General features: G+C 55.4%; 3 protein-coding genes across 3 annotated transcripts; all 3 read left to right on the top strand.

Annotated features, from left to right (window-relative positions):
* Positions 1–9,798: 9,798 nt before the first annotated feature.
* On the top strand, positions 9,799–11,475 carry IUM83_10738 (Gag-pol fusion protein; the record flags this gene model as incomplete). The annotated part of the gene is made up of 1 exon (XM_067935254.1): positions 9,799–11,475. The coding sequence occupies one exon, from the start codon at positions 9,799–9,801 to the stop codon at positions 11,473–11,475; it is 1,677 nt and encodes a 558-aa protein (XP_067791460.1).
* Positions 11,476–11,657: 182 nt separating this feature from the next.
* Positions 11,658–12,494, top strand: IUM83_10737 (uncharacterized protein; the record flags this gene model as incomplete). Its single annotated transcript, XM_067935253.1, has 1 exon — positions 11,658–12,494. One exon carries the CDS (start codon positions 11,658–11,660, stop codon positions 12,492–12,494), a length of 837 nt encoding a protein of 278 aa, XP_067791473.1.
* A 288-nt stretch (positions 12,495–12,782) lies between these two features.
* Positions 12,783–13,379, top strand: IUM83_10736 (RNA-dependent DNA polymerase; the record flags this gene model as incomplete). Its single annotated transcript, XM_067935252.1, has 1 exon — positions 12,783–13,379. One exon carries the CDS (start codon positions 12,783–12,785, stop codon positions 13,377–13,379), a length of 597 nt encoding a protein of 198 aa, XP_067791458.1.
* Between the last annotated feature and the right edge of the window lie 2,294 nt (positions 13,380–15,673).

Raw genomic sequence — 15,673 nt, 5'->3', positions numbered from 1 at the left:
CGTGGAAAGGTGGAGCAACTCCACGTTGCTGCGGAGGAGGAAATGTGCCGTGCGCTGTGCCCGAGGGCTTTCAGTGCACGAAGTGCTTCCCAGGCGCGGTCCGCTTGAGCGACCGCGACCTGAACGGGTAGGCGTCATTCCGTATACCCGAAAGTCTCAAAAAGCTCCGTGCTAAGTTCTTAACACGTGAGGGTTCGGGCGCTGGCGATGATCGCAGCGCTCGTACTACTTCCGCTGCGCCAGCGCGTACTGCTCTTCGTACGCCCTCACCATTTCCGGAACGTCCTTCATCAAGACGTTCCGCGGCTCCCATGTATCTCGATGGGGAGGAAATCCTCTCCAACGAATACGAAAACGAGCCCCTTGAGGGTTCGTTTTCGGGATACTATGGTCAACAATCCGCTCAACAATCCAGCGGGTTGAGCCGCGGGCGTCACGGATCGGCGGTGGTGGGGGTGGGAACACGCCCCGGGTATGATCAGCCCCGGGCTGATCAGTACGCGCCTCTCCACGACCGGGTGACCGCCGTGGAGCGTCTTCAGGGCGCTGAGTTGGCCGCCCTGAAGCAGGAGCTGGCAAACCAGAAGGGCCAAGTCGCAGCGGTCTCGCAGACCGCCTCGAATATCCAGGTCGAGTTGGGAACCCGGATGAAGGAATCGTTCCAGCGCGTCCGCGCGCTGGAGGAGAGGCTGGTCGTTGCCGGGGCCAAAGCTTCCGTTTCTGCCTCGGCTTCGTGTCAGCCGAGTTAGGTGGCTCGTGCTGCAGGCACGGCTTCAGCCGTCCGACGTAAAAGGTCGGATGGAGGCACATGCTAGACGGTATGTCTAGCGTGTAAGCGTTGCCGTGCCGTACCAACACAGTGAACGGCCCGATGATGCGCGGAGCAAGCTTGCTTGCTCCGAAATCCGAAACTGCATGTTTAGGCAGGTTTTGAGTAGCTAACAAAACCAATGAACTAACTTTGAATTCATTTGTGTTGCCTCTGCCCACGTTGTCTGCGTTCAGCTTCTGTTGGTCAACAGAAGCTGCTAGTGCATCTTGGACAAACCGAATCACGGCTTGTCTTTTGGTAAGGAAGTTGGTTGCATCCGAGCTGAAGTCATTCAGCTCGCTCTCCGCTAGAGGCCCGGCCTCTGCGTGGTTCTTCGCGGTGTCTGCGCCTGCGCAGACCCGTGGTCGTTGGCCTTGGTGTTGGAGGAGTCTGCGCCCTGCGCAGACTCATGTGGGTTGTTCGTTGTTGCAGCAGACACTGTGCGAGTGTCAGCGGTTTTCTGCGGCTGCTGCACTGCAGTCGTAGATCCTCCCCCACTTAAAGTAGGAGCCACCACTCCGAGTAAACTCGGTAGACGTGGATGCCGCATGGCATTCACGTAGAACGGTGTATGCCCGGTCGAGGCATGCGCTGAGTTGTTGATGGCAAACTCTGCCATCGATAAGCACTCGCTCCAGTATTGGAACGAGTGAGCGTAGCTCTTCAAAATGTCGACGAGCACGCGATTCACGCGCTTCGGTTTGACCGTCCGTCTGCGGATGGTCCGCAGTCGACATTGAAAGTTGGCTCCCAAGAAGTGTAAACACTTCGTGCCACAGGTTCGCTGTGAAGCGCGGGTCTCTGTCTGACACGATGTCGGTCGGCATGACATGGTGTTTGAACACCATGTCAACGAACAGACGGTCCGTCTGCTTCGCGGTCACCTCTGCCGGCACCGCAGCAAGATGTATCATCTTGCTGAAGCGGTCGACGAAGACCACAACACCGGTATTCCCTCCGCTGTCCGGGGGAAGACCAAAGATGAAGTCCAAAGACATGGGCTTCCAACACTCCGACGGAGTCGGTAGTGATTGTAACGGAGCCTGCGCGAATGGCGCAGGCTTTACGCGTTGGCATACCTCGCAAGCACGGATGTACTTGCGCACCCACTTATACTGGTGATGCCAGTAGAAGTCGCGCGTGAGAAGGACGTATGTCTTCTCACGTCCGAGATGTCCCGCTGTCGGGGCATCATGATATTCGTACATGATCCTAAGTCGCAGGTCATGGTCATTCGGCACGACAACGCGGTCCGCGTTGTCGTCGACTGCATTATAAAGAAGCAATCCGTCGTGCACCCGATATCGGTGTGCACGCGCACGAAGGTGCTTGGGCAGCTTCTGACGAGCCTTGTCAGAAGGTGCTGTGCCATAGGCCAGCAAGAGCTTCGTGTCCGCGTCGTGCGCGTACGCGGCCTTCACATCGTCCAACAGGGACGATGTGGGTTTGCTCGATCGCATGACGTCAATGGCATTGACGTCTGCAGCTTCTGCGTAGTCTGACCGACGTGATAACGCGTCGGCCACCACATTCAATCTTCCGGGTTTGTATTCGACCCGGAAGTTATATTCTGCAAAGAATGAGAGCCATCTCGCCATTCTTTGTGATATGTGTGGAGACTTCACTGCGGTGCGCAGTGATGCATGGTCGGTGTAGACGACGAATGGCCTACTTCCAAGTAGATACACCCGGAACTTTGCGAGTGCATATTTCATGGCAAGGAGTTCCTTGTCATGTACTGGATAATTTCGCTCAGCTGCCTTTAGCTGACGCGACTGGTAATAGACGACACGATCACGGCCCTCGCGATTGTGCTGCATTAACGCACATCCGATCGCGAGGTCGGATGCGTCACATTCGACGTGGAATGGGCGATCTTGGTCAGCCACTGCCAAGATCGGTGCCTCAGTCAAGCCCCGCTTGACTGCATCGAATGCCTTTTGGCAATCGGTTGTCCAATTCCACACAGATTCCTTCTTAAGAAGCTGTGACAGCGGGCGGATCTTGCCCGCGTAATCCTCCACGTACTTGCACAAGTACGTGGCCAAGCCAAGGAACTACCTCAGTTCCTTGACACTTGAAGGCGTTGGCCATTCATTAATCACTCTGACCTGACCGGAGCACTGTGCGGGGACTTTGATTCCCGCACTTGTCTTGCTTTGCGACGACCTTCGAAGAAGTCGTCGATTGCTTTTACTTGCTCTCACGGCAGTGGCCACTTCCGCGCAACACAATACTTTGTGCCCGGCACGAGATCAATCTCGTGCTGTAAGCCTTATCCTGCGGAAGTTCCGCAGGAATCTCTTCCGGGAGTACGTCTTTGTACTCTCTCAATAATTCGTAATAGGGACTCGACTTCAGCGAGTCCCAACCTTGTTCCTCGAAGCGCTCTCGCTTCGTCTTCGCACTGAGAGTGTCTTCACTCTCAGTGGTACTTCCCATGAAGAGCTGTCTCAGCTCTTCGCTCTCGCTTTCCGTTCTGTCGCTGTTGGAAAGAACGCAGACCTGCTCGATGCGTCCATCGTGCAAGTCGCGCGCGAAGCGCTTCCAGCTCATGGTTTGAAGCGAAGTCAACTCCGACGACGTCGTCGGAGGATTAGCGAGTCCCATTTCACGATACGGGAATCCAGTATCGGTGCGCGTCAAGACGCTTAGCGTCTCGACGTCCGGCGTCACCGCCTCAGTCTGCCCAGCAGACTGTTCTCTTGGCGTCTCGGTCCCGGACCGAGACCTGCGCAGCGTTCTCTGCATGCGCCATCTTCTTGTTGTGCGGAGCCCGGGTCCGCACAGTTGTTCTTCTGGTCCAGGCCCGGCCGTGGACATTTGTTCGCCGGCGGACCCTGTCCGCGGGCGCGCGATATCAAGCCCGGCTTGATCGCATGGCGCTTCGTCGTGCAGCCCGGCTGCACGACAACATGCAAATTGTGTCAGTGCGGTACGTTTGCAACCGTCCGCACTGTTTCCAGCGTCAACTCCCGGAGTTGACACGCCTTCGTCACCTCGACGCCATTCATTGGCGGAGCCCCTCATGACCGAAGGTGCGTCGGCTCCCGGAGCCGACGCGTCGTTATCGACCTGACCTCTTCGGGTCAGGGACTGTCCCTTACACGCTTGAACGTGGGTATTGGTTCCCGGAACCAGTACATCTTTTTCTTCTGACGTCGGCAGCATTGCCGACGTTGTTCTCACTTGTGCGCGCCCTCGCGCACTTCGTGGGCACTCCGGGACTGCAGCATTATACGCTGTCTCGACTGGTGAGCCGCGCGCACCTGCTGGTGCGTGCGCTGCGGTAACAGGGTCATCGCTCTCTGTTCCGCTGTCGCGACCAAAGCGCACGAGCGTGCGCTTATCCCAGTCTATCACCGGATCATGCCGTGGAAGCCACGGAATGCCCATTACCACATCGAACTTATCGTCCAGGTCCAGGACGATAAAGTGTTCGACAAACACTCGTTGTTTGTACGAGAAGCGCACGTTCACGACGCGCTTCTCGGTCTTCACGATGGCACCTGTTGCCAGCCGTACCTCCAGAAGACTTCGAGGTGTATTCACCTCCTCGAAGTCAAGACTCGGCAGGCTCCGTAGTCGAACAAAGTTGTTCGACGCGCCTGAATCTACCAAAGCTCGAAGAGAGTCACTTGCTCTCTTCGAGTAACCTTCAAGATGACTAGGTTCGGCTTGTCATCTTGCTTCTTGCAGCGAGAGCTAGTCTCGCCGGGGGCTGCAGTCCTCAGTGTCGCGTGCCCGATGTCGGCACGCGCGACTGCATTACCAGTAGGGCGCCCCGCGCCTACTGGATGTTCGCGTTTTTTTGTTGGTCCGCAGCGATGCCTAGCATCGCCACGACGGCCACCTTCAGGGGGAATGGGAGCTGTGCACTCCCGTGCAAAGTGACCGATCCTTCCGCAACGGAAACATCGCACGTTACCCCCTGCTGCTGGTAGCCAGCAGCCGTTGCATTCGAGAGGTCCATTGGTTCTGGACCTCCCGTCCTCGCTACCGGGCGCGGTTGCGACCTCGACACGTTCGCATGCAGTTTAGCCTGCCGGAGGCTAAACACTTCTTACACGGCAAGGGTGATTGCAGCTTCGAGAGTACTCGGGTACTCTCGGAAGAGATAGGTCTTCACGGGCCCATCTCTAAGTCCCTTCATGAACGCGACGACCTTAGTCGCCTAGTCAATTGGATTAGTCACGATATTTGAGACCAAGTATCGTGCACGCTGCGCGTAAGCATGAACGTCATGCTTACCCTGATGAAGGTCGAGGAACTCCGCCCTCGACCGGAACTCGTTTTGCGGGGGCTCAAACGCTTGTTTGAGCTCCTCTTTGAATACTTCGTACGTGCTGAAGCACGTAAGATCGGAGAGTCGGCGTCCGTATGCCCAACTCCTTGCGCGTCCGCCAAGGCAGGACATGGCGAACGCGACCTTCGACAGCGGGTCGACGATACGTCGAGCCGCTATGGCTGTGTCGAGCTCGATAAGCCACCGGAGGAGAGGCTCGCCCTCTCTTCCCACGTAATTGCTTACGCTCAATTTCAATGATTGAGCTCGCGGTGTCGTCCCTGACGACGCCGTCACTGAGGAAGCCGCATCACGCTGCTCCTTCATGATGAATCCTAGAGCAACACCATGTCGCTCCGTCGGCGATAGCATACGCAGCATCGTAGCTATCGTCGCTTCTCCAATGACTGCTGACAGTCGTTGAAGAGCTTCCCACTCTGTATCAGACAGGTGGGGGTAGTCAGCGCGTGCAACATGTGTTGTAGGCGTATTGAAGCTAATCTAACAACAAACGAAGCTGACTCTTGGAAAAGTCTGATGAGATACGCAAAGCAGGATAGCGTTGGAGGATATCCGGCTTACTTAGTATCGGATCCAACCGCCAAGAACTTTGGCAGCGTTTTGATCACTCGCAGACATGGGGGATATGTACTCCAGCAGTGTTGCAACCCGGCCATCGTCCAGAGACCACGATGCGCTAACTCGGACAAATTCATGGTGGGGTTGGAGCTGGCGTCCACCGCCCTCCGCGTCGAGCTGAGTGAGACTATAAATTTTTCGTGAGGCTATCGTGAGTATCATAACCATACAAAATCTTCAGTAAGCGGCTGCAACATGAGCGTCCGTATCGGTTTCCGTCACTTGTGAAAACTCTCTGGGCGAGGTATCATAGAGATCTACGATTAATTGGGGCGCTAGAGCATGAAAAGTATCAACTCATCGTCACAGCATTTCCTGCCTGCTGGAGCAAAAGAAATCTATTGAACACGCAGATCTTCACCGATAATAGATGAATTCCTGGAAAGGGTAAATAGCGTAATTCATGAAGCACTAGCATCAAGTGTTATTAGCGTTTATCGTTCGTTTCTGTGAGAAACGGTACGTGCGTCATGTACATCGGAGAGCTACGCATCAAGATACCAACGGGACAATACACACGATTTGGCAAATAATAGTCATGATACTTTTTCCAGCACGTCCAGGTTGCTGCCTGACAAAGGTGGGATTTGTTGTGTCGACAGAATAGGTGCGTTTACACAACGCAACGTTGTGTAATCCACAATAGTCGGTCTTCTGTGTGGATGTTATACACATACAGCGCACTCGCGTTTTTCTCGTCTCCGATCTTTGAGGACAATTGAGGACTCTCGAGCAATACATGCCGGGGTAGTATCGCCTGCCTGCATAGTTTCATCTTCATGATTTGGTGATCTTGAAGTAGGAGGAGAGGCATTTTGACGTGTCACGTACATCTTGCCGTCGTGGTCTGACAATGATTCTCTCCATGTGTCGGTGAACCGTTCTTTTTCCATCAAAGCTACGAAAGATCAATGTTTGTCACGAGCGCGGAGTCTACCATTACTGGACGCGTCTTGGGCGTCATTACGGGCATTATCGTCCGCGTCCGAAGCCATTTTGTAGCATTGATACGCATTGCAGCGCGCAGTGTCGACCATTGCCATAGCTAATTTCTTGTTTCATTTTTTGAACGAGAGGCCGTCTGCAATGGAAAACCGACCCCGTAGCTGGTCATGGCGATCTGCCCCTTGCATAGCGGCGTTGTATTCACTTACGCATGTTGGGGCTTCGGACGGTTCTGCTTATTGCTTTATCTGACGATATACAATAGAAGTACTGGAATCATCAGCATTGGATACACCATTGAAGATTGATCCGTTCACCCAGCTGACCGCCACAATATGCTTCTCCACACACACGCCCCGTTTCATGGTACCTCGAGCTACTCCATCACTCGGTTCAATCATTGTAAAACGAGGGAAATGCTTGCTTGAAGAGCGACCCGTTCCACGACTGAAAAGACCAACTGTCCTCAGACTTTCTAGAAGTGAGCACGAAGTGTAAAAATTGTCTGTATTCACCACTCGTCGCGAGCCCGCCAGCGAGTTCGTTACCTCGAGCACATGCTTTCGGATTTCGGAAGACGATTTCGTTAGTGCAGCCAGGCGAGCAATGTCGGCGCCAGGAATAACATTTTCCAGGCGGTCTTTTAGCTCACTTGAGCAATGGAGGTTGAAGTCTAATACAACCCCTCTCGTCGAGCAGCAACATACATATGGTTTGAAGTGATACTTTCCCGTAGGTTTGCGTGGATTAAAAATAATCAAGTGACGCGCATTCTTTGAACGACACGCGATGCTAGCTTCGTCCACAGCAACCTGTCGACCAGAAATTACATGTCGCCTGCACCGCTTCTTCAACAGCGTGATAAACGGTCTTATTTTAGCAACGGGATCGCGTCAGAAAGTTAGGCTCGTTCGAATATATAGGAGCCGTCTCCAGCTCATAATAGTCGACAAGTTGGTTGTGCCACACCCGGGGAATATATTGACTTCTTTGCTGTCTAACCAGTAGTTCCTCATCACACCCTTGTCAACGAGCGTCATGTACCACACAATTCCGAGACACTTCCTGAGTTCGTCAAGTTCAATGGGTGTATTCGACTCATTTCCGCTTGCAGAAGCATAGTCATTAGAAAAGACCACAACTTGCTTCCACAGCGACAGCGGAAAGAACGTAAAAAAAAAACTTGAGGTCGCAGATCGGCCAAAGAGCGATTTGCTATCCCATCGGAGGCGGGTCGTTGTGGTACCATCACTATGACTGAATATATCTGGCCCGGACAGAGATCGTTGTGAAACTCCTTCCGCCCACGAAAATTTGCCCACTCGCAATACTGTGATTCGTCAATCTCCTCGAATTCTTCAGTCATGGGCGAGATATCTGTGTATTTGGGAACCACGTTGCAGAGAGTACTCCACGACTCTCCAAAACCCACGCTATCTTTTTGCATCGCTACGTACTGTTCCACGCATCGACATACAGTACATTCATCAACCTCGTGCACGTGCTTTGTGGTCTGGAAAGCCGTGTTGGTCCTTAGAATCTCGAATCGGGGAATGGGACGCACACGCCATGGGCGTTTTTACCATTCTCGATTTTGTAGCAGAGTACCACGCCGGCACGAAATGTAGCACCGACGTCAAATTATTGTTCAGGATCCATCCACGCTTCCAGAGCTGGCGAAAATGCAACGTCAGCATTCATGAATTTTCTCTGCGGTGGCTTGCGCTCGGATAGAAAGTCCTTTTCTAAACGCATTAGCTGCTGTCGGTTTGACTGTATTGACGCCACTCCGGGCTTTTGTAGGCGGGGGAGCAATCACGTGGCCGCCAGGCGACGGCACCGACAGCCGAAGGTACTGATCGACTTGACGGGGTGAAAGAGCGGCAAAGTCGGGACCAAGGAGAGTGGCGGATCTCCGGGATGGTGGCGGCAGCGAGTCAGCAGGCTCGTGACACAGGCCATGGGCGGGATCTTGAAGGGCTGCACAGCTTCAAGGTGCCAGACGACGGCAGCGAAGGCGGGGTGACACGGCGAGGAGTGACGCCGTGAAGTATGCGGAAGGGCAAGGCGACAGCGTAGAGTGGAGTGTGCGGCTGAGGAGCTCCGAGAAAGGTGAGGAGCAGCAGAGGGAGCGGATAGGACCCTCTCGTAGGGTAGTGTAGGTGACTGGGTGGGCTTCGTAGGCGAGGGCAACGAGCGTGCGGTGAAGCCGCTCGACCCTCAGTTGCAATTGTTCCCGGTTGGAGAGCAGTTAATACTAATACAGAGGAGAGTGGTGCCGAACGCGGGTACAAGTAAAGGCTGAGATAAGACGGAGGGCAGGACGACCAGTGCAGTTAAGAGGGCGAAGCACAGTAGGGTGGTGGGGACCGTGGAGAAAGACCGCGGGGGCTGCGGCGGGAGTGCGACAACCTGCCTTGGCCGTGAGGGCGACGGAGTTCACCCGCACGCACTCGGGCTCGAGCTCCGGAGCCCGCAACAGTAGTTAGAGGAATACGGGCTACCTGCGGGACACAGCCCACCGGCCTTTCCCGGGGCGTGGGTCGCCGATAATGTGTCCTCCCCACCGTCCCTATCCGAAGGACGGCTGGTCCGACGGCCAGTAGCTGTTTGGTTAGTGTTGCGTGACTGCCTCGCACATGGATCTCCCTCATGGCGTCTACCAGGTTACCTAGGCGGACGCACTACTCTATCTCCCCGGCCGCTCCGGCCAGCCGACGTGCAATGGGATTGCCGTGGGGGTTGGCACCTGCTACATGGTGGTCATGACAGGCGCCTTCCGGGCAGGGCCATAGGGATATGGTTACTGCAGGCTTGGCGACATGGAGAAATCCCGCTGCGGAACACGAACAGGAAATTGAGAAAGAGGACTAATGGGTTTGGGATTTGTATTGGATGTTGTTAATGAAAGCTAAGGACATGACAACGACACGTAACGATCGTGCGGAGTGTTGCGCAGCGTCGCAGGAGCGGGCGGCTGCGGCGACAGAAGCAGTAAAGCGGCAAGCGGCTTCGGTGACTCTGGAAACAGACGACGGCGGCGTGGTGACGCTGGACGCGGCAGAGATCCACCAAACCACGGGCCACACGCTAATGAACACGGGTAATGTTGGCTCGAATGCCGGTGCAGGAGGCGGCGACCAGGTGGCGAGTGGCGGTGACCAAAACGATGGAAGGAGCTGTCGTGCGGGCAGCGGCGGCGACAGCCAGCGCGGACACGGACCCGATGCGACACATGGCAGCGACCCCACGAGGACGAGTGCTGGGAGGAGCGCCGACTCGACTGGATCTGGAGGTGGTTCTGGAACGGGGACCGGGACCGGAACTGCAGGGACTGGAACTGGAACGGGTGCGGCTGGTGCGGAAGACCAAGGTGCGGACGAGGACATGTCACAACGTGGAGCTAGCAGTGGCAGCGCCCGATGGAACGGTGAGTTTGTTCACCCCGGACCAGCGCGCAGAGCCACACCTGTTGTTAGCGCCGACATTGACGGCAGTCCACGACGGCAAGGTCACGATCCCGGTGTTGAACCTGGAGGGCAGGACGAGCAAGCTGCCTTCACGCGAGGCCCAAGGAACCTGGGCGCCGACCAACGAAGAAGTGACGGTCATCGAGATGCAGGGGGAATTGGACCACGACCGGGTCCGTCAATGGATAGAGGGCCTGAGCACGAGCATGGAACCGCTCATGAACGAGAAGGACTTGCACTTTGGCGACATGAACGAGGCAGACAAAGAGCTCCTGCTGACACTGTCAAGGAACTACCCGACATTACTTGAAGCAAGGAAGGGCGGCCCGCCCGTGACGACACTAGGCGTCGAGCACGAAATTCATACGGGCACAGCAGCGCCAATCAATGTGAGGCCGCGGCGGCACGCGCATGACGAGCAGCGAATCATCGACGAGGAGGTGGACGCAATGCTGCAGAATGGCGCAATCAAGGAGAGAAACGGGGCGTGGGGCTTCCTCGTCGTTCTGGTTAGGAAGAAGGATGGCACGGTGCGATTCTGTATCGACTATCGTCAGCTCAATGCTGTCACGGCAAAGGACGTGTACCCGCTACCCCGAATTGATGACACACTGGACGAGCTGCATGGAGCTCAGCGCTTCACCAGCCTGGACCTCCATGCCGGGTACTGGCAAGTGCCTGTAGCGAGGCGGGACCGCGACAAAACGGGCTTTGTGACGCGCGAGGAGCTATTCCGGTTCATGCGGATGCCATTTGGACTGGCAAACGCACCAGGGACCTTTCAGCGGATGATGAATGCGATGTTGCTAGGATTGACCTGGAGGAGTTGCCTTGTCTACCTCGACGTCGTGATCGTCTTTTCAAGGGGCGGGGTAGCTCGTCACGTGGTCGAGCTAGCGGCAGCGCTCGAGCGGCTGGCCAAGGCGGGGCTGTCCGTTAAAGCGAGCAAGTGCACGTTCGCGGCGGAACGGCTAGAGTACCTGGGGAACGAGTTGGACAGGGACGGTGTGCGGCCGATGTCTAGCCTGGTGCAGAGCGTGGTGGACTTTCCGGTGCCGACCAATACCAAGGAGATCAAGCGCTTCGTGCATATGACTGGATACTACCGGAGGTTTGTGCCTGAGTTCGCGAGCAGGGCATCGCCCATGACGAAGTTGCTGAGGAAAGGAGTAGTGTGGCGGTGGGCGGCGCCGCAGCAGGCAGCGTTCGAGGACCTGAAGGCAGCGCTTACGGAAAGACCGCTGTTAGCGTATCCAGATTTCTCACGTCCTTTCAGGTTAGTGACGGACATATCGAAGGTCGGCCTCGGGGCCACGCTCGTCTAGGACCAGGGGTGCGGTGAGCAGCCAATTGCTTACGCGTCTGAAATCAACTCTGAAGTGGTGGTGAGGTACAGCATCACTGACCTCGAGTGCGCGGCGGTAATTTGGGCGGTAAAACTGTTCAGGCCCTACTTGTAGGGCGGAGATTCGGCTTGGTCACCGACCATACAGCGCTGAAGTGGCTGATGACGTCCAAGGATCCTCCAGGACGGCTTCACCGCTGGGCACTACAGCTGCAAGAATACGACTTCGAGGTCATCTATCGACCAGGTGCCACTAACGTTGTCGCCGACGTCCTATCGAGGGCACCAGTGGGTGCTGTCACGGGAGCACGCCAGCGGGCGAGTGACGGCGCGAACCAGCGAGACGAACGAGTGGTCGGAGGAGAAGGCCAGCTGACGGACCGCGAGATCAGGGCTGAACAGGTGAAGGACCGGGCAGTCACGAAGCTGCGCAGCAAGGGTAAGTACGGTGACCGCGGCGTCGTGGTCGTGCACGGTATCGTGTACATCCGGGAGAGTGACGGTGGGCTGCGAGTAGTGCTGCCGACGACACTGTGGGCGAAGGCTTCGCGGGAGGGGCACGATTCAGTGTTTGCGTGCCACCTTCGTACGCCACAGACGTATGCGAGGTTGTCCGTGAGTTATTGGTGGCCCGATATGCGGGCGCACGTCAGGCGCTGGGTACAGGCGTGCAGAGACTGTGGTTCGCGGAAGGCGAAGGCGAGGGAAATCATCCCTCCGCTGAGGATCCAAGGAATCGGAAGTGCAGGCGACAGATGGGCATTGGACGTGGCATGTCCTCTACCGTTGACTGCCGATGGGAACCGCTACGTGGTGGCCGCGGTGGACTATGCTACGCGCTACGCAGTAGTGGCGGCTGTCGCGAACCACACGGCGACTGACGTCGCGAAGTTTATTGCGGAGAAGCTAGTCTTTGTGTACGGGCCCATGCGCGAGATCACGATGGAGCTAAACGGCAAGGTAATTGACGCGCTGGTCGACATGCTGCAGGCGAAGTAGATCACGCCGGTCCCGTACAGGCCAGCGTTATTGGGTCTGGTGGAGCGGTTCCACCGCTCGTGGAAAGATAGTATAGCGATCTACGTAGCAGCCGCCCAGAACGACTGGGATCGATGGTTGTCGTGCGCGGCGTATGCGTACAATGGCGCGAGGCGAGGCGGTACGGGCTTCAGATCAAACGAACTTATGATGGGGCGAAGGTTGCGAGCTCCATATGAGCTGCTAAGGGCGAGTGGAGTCACGCAGATCGGCGCGTTCGCGGACTATCACCGCGCATTGGTCAATAACATGGCAAGGGCGACAGCGGTTGCGAGGGCAGCGTTGACGAAGGACCAGCTCCGGCGCGAGCGCTACTACAACAGGCGCGTGCGACGAAGCACGACCTTCCAGGATGGGGACTCGGTGTGGGTGTTCAAGCCGCCCAAGGGCAAGGACATCACAAAGCTGGCTTATCAGTGGGTGGGCCCAGCAAATATCATTCGCGATGCGGGCTTCGACAACTTCGTGGTCCTCCGAGATGACAACGACGAGCACCTCATGGTGCACTGCAGCTTTTTAGTGTCGAGCAAGTGCCCAAGCAACTCGCTGGGTGATGTGGCAGACCGGATCATTGCAGAACTGGCGGAGGAAGAGGGCGCCGAAGAGCACAGTGATGACAACGCCGGGGTCGAGAATTCGATAGTGGGGCACGCCAATGAGGGGCTGTCGGTCGGATATCGCACCGTACAATACGGCGACGTTCATCGGTACGCCGCAGGCGGTGGTGTAATGGCGGCGGAACGGTCAGAAGCCGCTGGCTCAGGACAGGAAGTCCCCAGTGATGGCGGTTCAGCAGGAATGCTGCCGAGAATAGCAGCCGAGGGAACTACAGACAACGACGGATAATTCCGGACCCACTGAATGACATCTGTTGAGGATTCCAGTGTACTGGTCCCCGCCGCTTGGTAGAAACTTGCGAAGCATGATGATGCAGGCGAGCATGTGTGGGTCGTTTATCCCGAGAAGGCACGATGGTGCTGGAGGTTTTCCCACGTAGCAGAATTGTCCTCCGGAGGTTGTCTGCTACATCTGACAGTTAGGCATGCGCCAGTTGAAGACGCAGTACGACTATCTGTCAAAGAGAAGAACTAATGTGGGCTACCAGCTCACTTCATAAAAACACGATTCCTTCACAAGTAGCTTTTGCTGCTTGTTCGCTCGCCAAAACTTTAGCAACCTTAGATTTCACTCTGCGCGCGACTGCAGGTCGCTTCAGGTTATGAGCCCAAGACCTGCGCTGGTGAAGCTCGCCTGGAACTGACTACGCAAGAATGGCAGATACAGTCAAGGAGGTGAAGGAGTCGAAAAGCGAGAGGAAGTCCATTCGGCCGTTCGATGGAAAAGAGTTTGAGGTGTGGCTGGAGCGTGTCAGGCTGAAGTTACAACGTAAGCAGCTGTGGCGATACCGTGAGAAGGACGTCGCAGAGCCTGAAGAAAGTAAACAGACTGATCATGACGACTGGGTGAGCAAAACGTCGCGGACAAAGGAGATTCTATACGAATCAATGACTAATCAGATAATGAAGACAGTGAAGTACGAGTCTATTCTATCCTGCGTGGTGGAACGCTTGAAACGACGTTTCATGGGGAAAACCTATTTAAAATATGCGGAGGAGAGAACAAAGTTGAGTCGTCTCCGGCTGGAGTCGAAGGGCAATCTACCAGATCACCTAAGTGAAATGCGCCGTATCATGGAGACAATTTCGGTGGTTGGCAGACCAGTCGATGAATATGCAAAACCGGCTATCCTGATTGGCTCCTTACCGCGTGACTATGACAATGTGGTTCAAACTTTTCTTGCAAGCCACACAACGCAAAACCCGGACGACCCACCGAACTATGAACAGCTGGAGCAAGCATTGGAGATGGCTTACGACCACACAGAGAACCGGAAGGCGGAAGGTAGCAAGGGCGATGAAGAAGACAAGGCGTTCTTTGCTGCAGGGGGCCGTGGTCGTGGACGAGGAGCTAATCGCGGTCGAGGACGCGGACGCGGTGGCCGCGGACGAGGTTTTGGCGGTCGTGGAGGAGCAAATCAAGGGGGAGGTCGCGGTGCTGGCCGCGGTCAAGGTAGCGCCAGTCCGAAGCGTGGCGGAGGATGCTTCCACTGTCACGAACAAGAGCACCAAGTGCGCAATTGCCCGTACCTGGGCAAGCGCCCTCCGTCCGAGAATCAGCGCGGATGTTCAACCCAAAAGCGCAGCAAGATCGATGGAGGAGAAAAAGGCGCCAAGACTAACAGTAAAGGCCGCGATGGTAATGAAAGCGATGATAACGCCTATGTTATAATGAGTTTGATAAAGTTGGAGAAAAAGGTAGCTGATCTCGCTCATGACCGCTGGTATCTGGACTCAGGAGCTACTAGTCACATGACGAACCAAAAAGATGACTTTATGTCGTTCACACCTTTGAGTTCGACAGTGCGTACTGGTGGCGAAAAATTGGCTGGAAGTTGCTGGCATTGGAATAATTAAGAAAGAAATAATTACGTCCAGTGGCAGAGTTTCATTATTGCTGTATGGAGTACGATACGTTCCTGAATTACAGTGTAGCATGTTCTCAGTGGGAAGACAAGCTTCACGGTTGCTAGTGGCTACAGAGCGAGTGCGATGTCATTTTGATGAAGATGATTATGCAGATGTAATGCTTTAGTCGGGTCGCAATACAGCTCACAGAGATGAAACAAATCTCTATCGTTTGAGGTTGGAGAGACCATCCGATGCAGTGCTGATGGTAGGAGGTGATAAAGTGGAACTGTGGCATGACCGCCTTGGTCATCCAGGGCGAAATGCATTCAATGCGCTCTTTCGACACACTCGGTGGCCAATGAGGAAACTGGAGCTTCGCGTTCCTAACGGGTTCAACTGTGATACGTGTGTCAAGGGCAAATTGACCAGAAAAAGCTTTCGCAACACCCATAACGCGCCAACACGTGAATGGCTGATTGGTGAACGCGCTCATATTGATATCTGGGGGCCATACGCGATAAAATCCTACTCTGGCAAGCGATATTTTGCGGTGTTTGTTGACGAAGCCAGTCGATTCGCAACTATCTACCTTTTGGTTGAGCGCTCAGATGTCTGCGAAAACCTACACATCTACTATCAGCGAGTGAAAACCCAGTTGAATGTGCGCATGAA

Source organism: Phytophthora cinnamomi (genome assembly GCF_018691715.1).
Source record: "Phytophthora cinnamomi strain GKB4 chromosome Unknown Contig39, whole genome shotgun sequence".
NCBI lineage: Eukaryota > Oomycota > Peronosporomycetes > Peronosporales > Peronosporaceae > Phytophthora > Phytophthora cinnamomi.
This window is presented reverse-complemented; position numbering and strand designations above follow the sequence as displayed.